Source organism: Daphnia pulicaria, chromosome 4 (assembly GCF_021234035.1).
Source record: "Daphnia pulicaria isolate SC F1-1A chromosome 4, SC_F0-13Bv2, whole genome shotgun sequence".
Classification (NCBI taxonomy): domain Eukaryota; kingdom Metazoa; phylum Arthropoda; class Branchiopoda; order Diplostraca; family Daphniidae; genus Daphnia; species Daphnia pulicaria.
In genome coordinates this window covers 11,739,873-11,748,837 of record NC_060916.1, presented here as the reverse complement: position 1 = coordinate 11,748,837, position 8,965 = coordinate 11,739,873, and the positions used below count along the sequence as shown (strand labels likewise).

Genomic DNA, 8,965 nt, shown 5'->3' with positions numbered 1-8,965 from the left:
CCTGTTGCATTGCAGATGCAACCGCCGGAATTGCGCAACGGCCATGCGCAATAAAAACGGAGGATATGACTTTTTCCGCCTGGATGAAGAAGAAAATGAATACCCTCGGGTTTTGTGCTAAACACATCTAGGTCTGATGTTCCTCGCTCAAGTGGCCTGTGTGGTGTCTAGTCCCAGTGTGTGTGTGTGAGATGCGGTTCGTTGAAAAGTTGTTGGCTCTGGCGACCATCTCGTTACATCATGAACAATTCCGCTCTCATCACCGGACGGCCGTCGTCCGGGCTGAAAAGCAGCCGCAAACTTGCCTCTACGAATTCCGTTCCACCGAGCTGCCCTACGGCAATTTCACGTCGCCCAACTATCCGGATTTCTATCCGGCCGGAACGCATTGCTACTACGTTTTTCACGGCCGCAAGTGGGAAGGCATCCGAATTCAGTTCCATTTTTTCGACTTGGAGTCGCCCTACACCGTCGGGTATCTAAATTTTGTTGAATCTTTTATTGATTTTCATTTGATTGCCTTTGTTTTAAAATCCACTTATCTCTCCAGGTGCCTGTCGGATTTTGTCAGCATTACAACCGAAGACGTCAGCGGCTTAAGGACTGTGGCGGGCCGCTATTGCGGCCAGCAGACACCTCCTCCACTGCTGGCCATGCAACCCAAAGTGGAAATCCTTTTCGCTGCCAATTACGTCCACCATCACAGGGGCTTTTCGGCCTCGTTCAGCTTTGTCGATGAAGGTAATAATAATAAGTCTACCTACTTTTTGGGTGATTGAAAGGAAAGATAATCAGCGATGATTTGCTGGCGGGGGGTTTTCTAGAGTCGTTGACGCTTGCGCCGTCGAATGCCGACTCTAATTCCGGATGCGGCGGCACAATTAGCGGAAGTGGTGGTGTTCTCCTCTCTCCTGGTGCGTTTTACAACCTGATGATTCCGCCGGAAGCCGGTGCAATATCAATTAACATAGATGCACTGACCATTTGATTCGCAGGTTATCCATCGGCCCTGCAAAGTTGGCTGGATTGCTCCTGGCTATTACGGGTCCCGTTCCAGCATCACGTTTACGTTCGACTCGAGTATCTCCAACTACACGGAGGTCTCGGTAAGTACAGTTCGAATAACTACCGGAACTTTGTCAATCCGTTTTATATTTTTTTAAATTTATTTTCCAGCCAGTTGCCCGTTGGCCGAATTATCGATTCACGACGGCTACGGACCCCTGAACGACCAAGCTCTGAAATTGCGGAGATTTTGCGGTACAGTTTTGGTCGTTCTTAGCCCCCCATAGAAATGAAATGCATTACGCACCTCAAAGGCCTATAATAGAATGGACTTGATATCTTTTATCAGGTGATCTTCGCTACTACAAATCCGTCAGCGACCGGAGCCTTTTGTCGCGTCGAAATCGATTGCTCGTCCGGCTGACTAGTGGCAATCTAACATCCGTCAAATCACTGGGATCTCGCTCTCCGGTTGTCCCGTTTGGTTTCCGACTCATTTGGACGGCTGTCGATTTTCAAACGGAGCGTAAGTAGTACCATTATTTCGACGTAATCGAGAGAGAAAGAGTGTGGCGTATTATAAAGTAGAGCCCGCCACCCCTCTTTGCTGATCGGTTTTTCTGATTCAATTTTGATTGTTCACAGAGAATTGCTTGTCCCAGGGAAAGATTGTCTGCCGTGACTCGCAGTACTGCTTCAATTTCCGGCGCTTCAGCAGCATTTCCTGCGACTCGACTTTGCTATTTTGTCTCGACTCGTCGCTACGCTGCGACGGCGTCATGAACTGTGAAGACGGCGACGCCTCCGACGAGCTCAGTTGTATGTTGTATATCTCATTAAACTATTCCTTATTGAATTTAAACATTTTGTTTTTTGGGCGCTCCAGGTCAGGTGCCGTACTTGTTCGCTTCCATCACGGCCGTCTTGTGCGCCCTGTCGGTGGGGGCGTTTGTGTTTTGGTTCCGCCAGCGGATGAGAAACCGCGACAAAGTAGCGGAAGAACTGTCCTATTCATCGGCCGTCAATTACTGGGAACCGGGATCTTGTCCCCGTCACGACGACCGCGTTTTCCACACCAACAACGAGGCGGCGCCCGCCATGGATGGACAAAAGAGGCTCAGCTACGGCGGAGGTGGCGAAAGGCGAGAAATGGTTCACAGGGAGGCCAGGCGAATCGCTTCGCTGCCGCTCATCAACTGCCAGAAAATCAGCCCCAACATCAACAACGGAGTCAATTTGCTGAGGAGACACAACAGCCGCTACGAAATCGGATCGGACGAATTGTATCCAGCGTGCCAGTTGAAAGCTTCCGTCGTCTGCCAGGAGCAGCCGATGCCCGGCAAACTGGTTTGGGACAGGGGGGCTCGAACGGCGAGTACGTCGGTCAGAGGAAACAATTTCGTCGATAAGAATTACCTGCGCCAGAAGAAGATGACCAACCAGAGCAACGTCGAGTCGTACTGCAAAGAAATGGTGGAACTGACGCCGTTCAAACCGTACGCCTTGTCGTGTCAGGATCTGGTTGCCCGGCGTGAGATGAGACATTCAAATGTTGTGACTGTGACGAGCTTTGGACCGAATGAAACAATCAATACTGAATTGTGGTAGGTTTCAACAAAATCTTAAATTCCAAATATGAGGATGTAAAGGGTTGGTTTTTGAAACATTTAACATTTGGAAATTATTCCTTAATTGAAAAGCTTTTATTTTTTGGGTGATTCGAATTACTAGTTTTTAGCTGTGTGAGTGCGTCTTTGTGAATTTTAAATTGGTTCCTAATCCGAATTTTACGTGGTTAAAAACTTTAAAAAGTAAGTCGATTTATGGTCGATTATATAGTGTTCGGTTTTTCTTTTGGATACTTAATTGCCTGAAAGATGTTATGGTGAATATTGAATATATCAAAAATCAACTGCCACTTCATGAAATTAGAACTGCTAGGCCAATATTTCACTGTTTTTATCTTTAACTGATTAAGATTTGATTTGTAAGCAGTGGAATAGTTTGTTTTTTGCTACAACTCGAACAACTGCTATTAATCTGCCCATCGGCCATCGAAATAAATAGTAAGTTGCGCTTCAAACTAGAAAGATTGAAAGTTGTTGTCGTGGATCTGAGAGCAGCGGACGTCTTTATTTCGCCCGATGGCGATTCATTCTTTGTTGATTTTTATTGTTGATTCCATTTCTTTCGTACTCGGGTGCATAACCAAAAATTGCAGTTGGTGATTTTATAATCTTTACGTCTATTTTCCAGAATAGAAATTTGATGCAGATTCTCGACGTAATTCTTTCTTGTCCTATTTCTCATCGATTCTTTTTGGTCAGAGTTCCATGGATTTTTGTCAAAATATTATTTAGTTTGAAAATGGGCCAGACTCGCCAATAGAAGTCTGAACAGAAAGTACTTCAACGCAACCCGTATTCCAAACAACATTTGTACTACAAACACACGTCAAGTGACAGTTGGATAAAATTTACCACCGTTATTCATTTCTTTTAATTTGCTGTGATATTTGTGGACGTTTTTTGTCAACATTTTAGTTTTCAACGTGCCTAGAATGGAGATGAGGTAAGCTTAACTTTTTCATTATTTTTTGGTGGCCCTGAAAAGGGCCGATTTGTTGGTAGAAGGGAATCAATTGGCTTAAGCACGTTCACCACGGATACGGCGGGCGAGTTGGATGTCTTTTGGCATGATGGTGACTCGCTTGGCGTGGATGGCGCACAAGTTGGTGTCTTCGAAAAGACCCACCAAGTAAGCTTCGCTGGCCTCCTGCAGGGCCATGACGGCCGAGCTCTGGAAACGCAAGTCGGTCTTGAAATCCTGGGCGATTTCTCTGACCAAGCGCTGGAATGGCAACTTGCGGATCAAAAGCTCGGTCGACTTTTGGTAGCGACGGATTTCACGAAGGGCGACGGTGCCGGGACGATAACGATGGGGTTTCTTGACTCCTCCAGTGGCCGGTGCACTCTTGCGAGCAGCTTTAGTGGCCAACTGTTTGCGGGGCGCCTTGCCACCGGTGGATTTGCGAGCGGTTTGCTTGGTACGAGCCATTTCGAGCGACTGAAATTTCTGATGTCTTTTGCTAGTAAAAGCGCTTGGTATATGTGGGGAATCTACGGACGTTGCGGAGCTAAGGGAGTTCACTGGCTAGGGATTGGTTAGTTCAAAAATGGGAGGGAAAGAATTGATAACGGAAATTCTCTCTTTGTTAGAATGATGGGCGTTGCGGAAGTTCCCACCAATGGGCGTTAAGCTTGAGGGGACTGGAGCGAGTATAAAGCACAAATTCTTCCACAGTTTGAATCATTCAGTATTCAGTTTAGTAGTTTATCAAACTTCCGAAACTTATCTCAAAATGACTGGTCGCGGTAAAGGAGGAAAAGGACTCGGCAAAGGAGGCGCCAAACGTCATCGTAAAGTTTTGCGTGACAACATCCAAGGTATCACCAAGCCGGCCATCCGTCGTCTTGCTCGCCGTGGTGGTGTGAAGCGTATCTCTGGTCTCATCTACGAGGAGACCCGTGGTGTTTTAAAGGTGTTTCTCGAGAACGTGATTCGTGACGCCGTCACCTACACTGAACACGCCAAGAGAAAGACTGTGACAGCCATGGATGTCGTCTACGCGCTGAAACGGCAGGGCCGCACTCTGTACGGCTTCGGCGGTTAAACATTGATTTTCACTCAGACTTCGATCTCAATTCAATCGGCCCTTTTCAGGGCCACCAATTTTTAAAGAAAAAAGATTTCGTTTAACTTACGGTCTCAATTTAAAACTGGCTTAAGTTATCTCGTGCTTAGTTTACGTTTTAATCACTTAAAAATTGTCAAACGAATTAATGCAGCTGATGGAAAAATTGACTGGTTTAAGATAAATATAAGAACATTCCACAAAAGATTTTCATTTTCTTTCAATGGTTCCGTTGGACGATTAAATAAAGGGAGAAAAAGCAACAGTAGTGTTTAAAAAGAAAATACCTAATTAAAGCAGAAATTATGCGATGGTGCTAGACTGGTCTTGGATACAGTTATTTTACAATCCAATCTTTGAAACGATCTATATTCCAGTATCAAAGCTATCCTTGAATAACCAACATTGCTTAGGATTTATTCGTTTTGGAATGAATCTAGACTACTTCATCTGTTTATTGAAGTATTATTTATCGTTTAAGTTAAATATGTGTGACAGTAAGGTTTTTTTCTTTTCTTTAAACGTTTGGTGGCCCTGAAAAGGGCCGTTTGGGTTGAAAGAGAAGACCGGAGATAATCTACTTGGTGCTGGTGTACTTGGTCACTGCCTTGGTGCCTTCAGACACGGCGTGCTTGGCCAACTCACCGGGCAAAAGCAGACGGACGGCCGTCTGGATTTCCCGGCTAGTGATGGTCGAACGCTTGTTGTAGTGGGCAAGACGGGACGACTCTCCGGCGATGCGCTCGAAAATGTCGTTGACGAAGCTGTTCATGATGGTCATGGCTTTGGAGGAGATGCCGGTGTCTGGGTGGACCTGCTTCAACACTTTGTAGATGTAAATGGCGTAGCTCTCCTTCCTCTTGCGCTTCTTCTTCTTGTCTCCTTTGGCAATGTTCTTCTGGGCCTTGCCGGCCTTCTTCGCAGCTTTTCCACTAACTTTAGGGGGCATTTTCTAGGACTTGAGTAAATCTGAGAAAGTAACGACCGTCACTTCAAATTTGGTTTTTATATTGAGGCTGGCTCCCCCTCACTACTTGATGGTAGCCAAAACTCGCGTCTCCAGAGACTTACGTGTAACAGCAGATGTTCACTCGGGGGCGGAGCTAGTAACACAATCAGGAAGAGAGAAAGAAAGGCGGGGCAAATAAAAGTTTTCTGTTTGGCTACCAAGATTGCATTCTGAATCCGACATGAAGCGACTATATAAACCCCGATTTTTCATATTGTATACATCACTTGTTCCTTGATTTTAGGAACAGCGTTAACTTACTCTCAACTTCATCATGTCTGGCCGTGGAAAAGGAGGCAAAGTAAAGGGAAAGTCAAAGACCCGTTCCAGCAGGGCTGGACTTCAATTCCCCGTCGGTCGTATCCATCGAATGCTTCGCAAGGGCTCGTACGCTGAGCGTGTCGGTGCCGGCGCCCCCGTCTACTTGGCTGCTGTCATGGAGTACTTGGCCGCTGAGGTTCTCGAGTTGGCCGGTAACGCTGCCCGTGACAACAAGAAGACCCGTATCATCCCTCGTCACTTGCAATTGGCCATCCGCAACGACGAAGAGTTGAACAAACTTCTCTCCGGTGTCACTATCGCTCAGGGTGGTGTTTTGCCCAACATCCAGGCCGTTCTCTTGCCCAAGAAGACTGACAAGCCCGCCAAGGCTTAAATTTCCTGTTCATCTCGTCTTTTAAACAATCGGCCCTTTTAAGGGCCACCAAACTAATTTGGAAAAAAGAAACTTGTTGATTACTACATTTCGTACATTTCAATCTGGTTCTACTAGTGCAAATCTCGTATAGTTGCAAGTGATCATTGAATTTTCTGTTTCTTTTGCTGGTGTTAGCTTATCCGACTATGAAAGAACAACTGTAAATTTTACAAGTTATTATTATCATCGCATAGATTTATCTATTACCAGGGGTATGGAGAGGGACATTTTTTCTCCGTATTCCATACCAAGAAGAAAACAAATGCTATTACCAGCTATTACTCTGGTATGAGTTAATGATCCACCTTGTTCAAATTCGTCATGCAACCTTGCCCCCTCCCCCTCAATTTTAGTGCTTCAAATCATTCAAAATGGCCGCCCCAAAGCGTATTGGTGATAGTGGCTATTGTTGTGACAACGATCCGGCGATCCCCATGATGATTCTTATTCTCAGGGATTTGGTAATCTATTATATAGTTTTCGTGGATAATAGCACTATTAAAGTATCTGACATCAGGTATTGCATTTTTACTATGAAACCTTTTGACGAAATGTAAACAGTTTACATCGATCATGCGATATTTTTTGTCTTCATTCTTAACGTTGGGTTGGATATATTTGAAAGTTTTAATTGATAACACACTATTTTATTTTAGATTCTTATTTAATTCTTTACTGAATATTTTCAGATAATATCTTCAGCTGAAGGCTTCATGTGATCTGCGTGCTTGTGACAGTGATTAAATGGTCCAATTCAAGCTGTCTTCCAAAACCATGGAAATTCTGTTTGCAAGGTAGTTGTATTTTGACTAATATTTCTTTTTACTCCTGTGATATTTAAAACAACATAGTGAAATGTGGTAAAAAATCTTTCTGAAAATCATGCTTTTCCACTCGTTGTTGGATGGATTGTTTTGGGGTTTGTTCCCATGTCTAAAGACAAATCTTAGCCCACACCTCACCAAGAGGATAGCATGGTTGCTCCTCCCTATCTGTTTGTAAAACACTAGTGGTCTATCAGTTGCTCCTTGTAGAGTAATTAAAACTTGTTTGTTATATTTGCATAGCAAACCTTATTATGGTCAAGATGTGGTGCCCATACAGATTTAACTATTTGGAAAGCCGGCTTCCTTTTTCATTCACTTAATAGTCTAATTTCTGTAATGTACTCTCTTGAGCAAATGAAACCGTGAATGAACTGGAATTTTCACTTTGGTGAACATTTTGGGATTCTTTTTATATTTTTAACTGCCTAGTTTTCAACCTATCCTATAATGATAATTTCACTTGATTGCTAAATGGATAAAAACATGATTCCTTCTTAATTTTGTAAATATTCCATTCATTTCTTGTTTACTGCTCTTGGCACATAGTTCCGTTATGTTTCATAACATTTAATTTTTCTTTTAGAACGCGAATATGTTCCATCGGGATATTCGGCCACATCATCAACAATCACAAGCTATTCAAATATCTATGCATCACCTATTTATGTGCCAGTTCCCGTTTCACTGCCTTCACAAATCAATCAACCGCAGCCAGTGGAACGTTAGGATTCAAAAGAAAGAGTTTCTCAGTTGGAAGATCTATAGCGGATGCTGGAACTGCAGAAGAAGATTCAGGAATTGGAGATTAGTTTGCAGGAAGCCATAGCCAAACAGGCTGTTCCTCCCAGTGGAATTAAGAGCCAGCAGGTCGTCATCGACAAATCGATATCTGCAGCTATTTCCACTGGAGCCACTGAAGCCGAACTTTGTGTGTTCCTAAAAAGAATCCTTCTACCTCATCTTGTGTCTCTTCTAAAATTCTGAATGAAATCGATCTTCTGCACTTCCGATTGAGCAATGTGATCGCCTCAACCGGAGCTGTCGTTGTCAACCGTCGTCGCATTGGAAAGATAACCGACAACTATCAGGAGCAGGAGCAGGAGGAATTTCCTTGTCCCATTCCCACTTAGAGATTCACAGACATGAAGAGTATGAAGTGACCTGAATGTATGTACCAGATCTGCTTGTTGATGAAAGCCTTACTAAATGCATCACCCATATAATAAAGGTAAGCATCAATACCACATATCACCACGCTACTGCAATACTTCATGACACTTTCTTTAGCATCAGGAAATTTATCTCAACATGTGAAGTAATGCTGTTGGTTGTTGTGAATTCCATTTTTACGGTTTTTTCATCATAAACATTTCAGTGTGCTTCTTAGAAAAGGTAAAGATTGATATGCTTTATTCATGTTTATATTTTCATTAATGTAAAACTTTTGTTTTTACAGAGCACACAGTTTCTTTATGGAATCGTGTGGTCCTGGCACGGAGATTTTTGAGCCAACGCTGACCTTTGTCCATGACGGAAGAGGGACTTCCACCAAAGTTCTTCTCCATCCTTATCTTCGAGACGCACGCTAGCTTCACTGCTTCTAAACACAATTTGTTTTACTTCACTGGCGACTTGGCGAGTTTCTGGACCACTTCAGTGATCGCTTCCGTCCGCTGTTACACACCTGCAGTCACTCACCACGTGATTATGCCCAGGTACCCAACAATTGACTT

At 43.9% G+C, this 8,965-nt stretch overlaps 5 protein-coding genes across 6 annotated transcripts; 3 read left to right on the top strand and 2 right to left on the bottom strand.

Moving 5' to 3' along the window:
- The first annotated feature begins 31 nt into the window (after positions 1–31).
- On the top strand, positions 32–8,007 carry LOC124336963. Of its 2 annotated transcripts, none has more exons than XM_046790936.1 (10): positions 32–475; positions 551–741; positions 825–914; positions 996–1,106; positions 1,177–1,260; positions 1,355–1,531; positions 1,651–1,824; positions 1,892–3,576; positions 7,095–7,199; positions 7,816–8,007. In XM_046790936.1, the coding sequence occupies exons 1-8, from the start codon at positions 192–194 to the stop codon at positions 2,611–2,613; spliced, it is 1,833 nt and encodes a 610-aa protein (XP_046646892.1). In that variant the 5' UTR covers positions 32–191; the 3' UTR covers positions 2,614–3,576; positions 7,095–7,199; positions 7,816–8,007. The 2 variants fall into 2 exon arrangements, with proteins under 2 accessions (XP_046646892.1, XP_046646893.1); XM_046790937.1 differs by having other exon boundaries at positions 7,095–7,202.
- On the bottom strand, positions 3,633–4,065 carry LOC124337329 (histone H3). The gene has a single exon (XM_046791438.1). The coding sequence runs from the start codon at positions 4,060–4,062 to the stop codon at positions 3,652–3,654; it is 411 nt and encodes a 136-aa protein (XP_046647394.1). The 5' UTR covers positions 4,063–4,065; the 3' UTR covers positions 3,633–3,651.
- LOC124337308 (histone H4) lies at positions 4,311–4,678 on the top strand. The gene has a single exon (XM_046791415.1). The coding sequence runs from the start codon at positions 4,367–4,369 to the stop codon at positions 4,676–4,678; it is 312 nt and encodes a 103-aa protein (XP_046647371.1). The 5' UTR covers positions 4,311–4,366.
- LOC124337269 (histone H2B.3) lies at positions 5,256–5,648 on the bottom strand. Its single transcript, XM_046791375.1, has one exon. It carries the CDS (start codon positions 5,646–5,648, stop codon positions 5,277–5,279), a length of 372 nt encoding a protein of 123 aa, XP_046647331.1. The 3' UTR covers positions 5,256–5,276.
- On the top strand, positions 5,905–6,420 carry LOC124337252 (histone H2A). Its single transcript, XM_046791357.1, has one exon. It carries the CDS (start codon positions 5,983–5,985, stop codon positions 6,361–6,363), a length of 381 nt encoding a protein of 126 aa, XP_046647313.1. The 5' UTR covers positions 5,905–5,982; the 3' UTR covers positions 6,364–6,420.
- Positions 8,008–8,965: the final 958 nt, after the last annotated feature.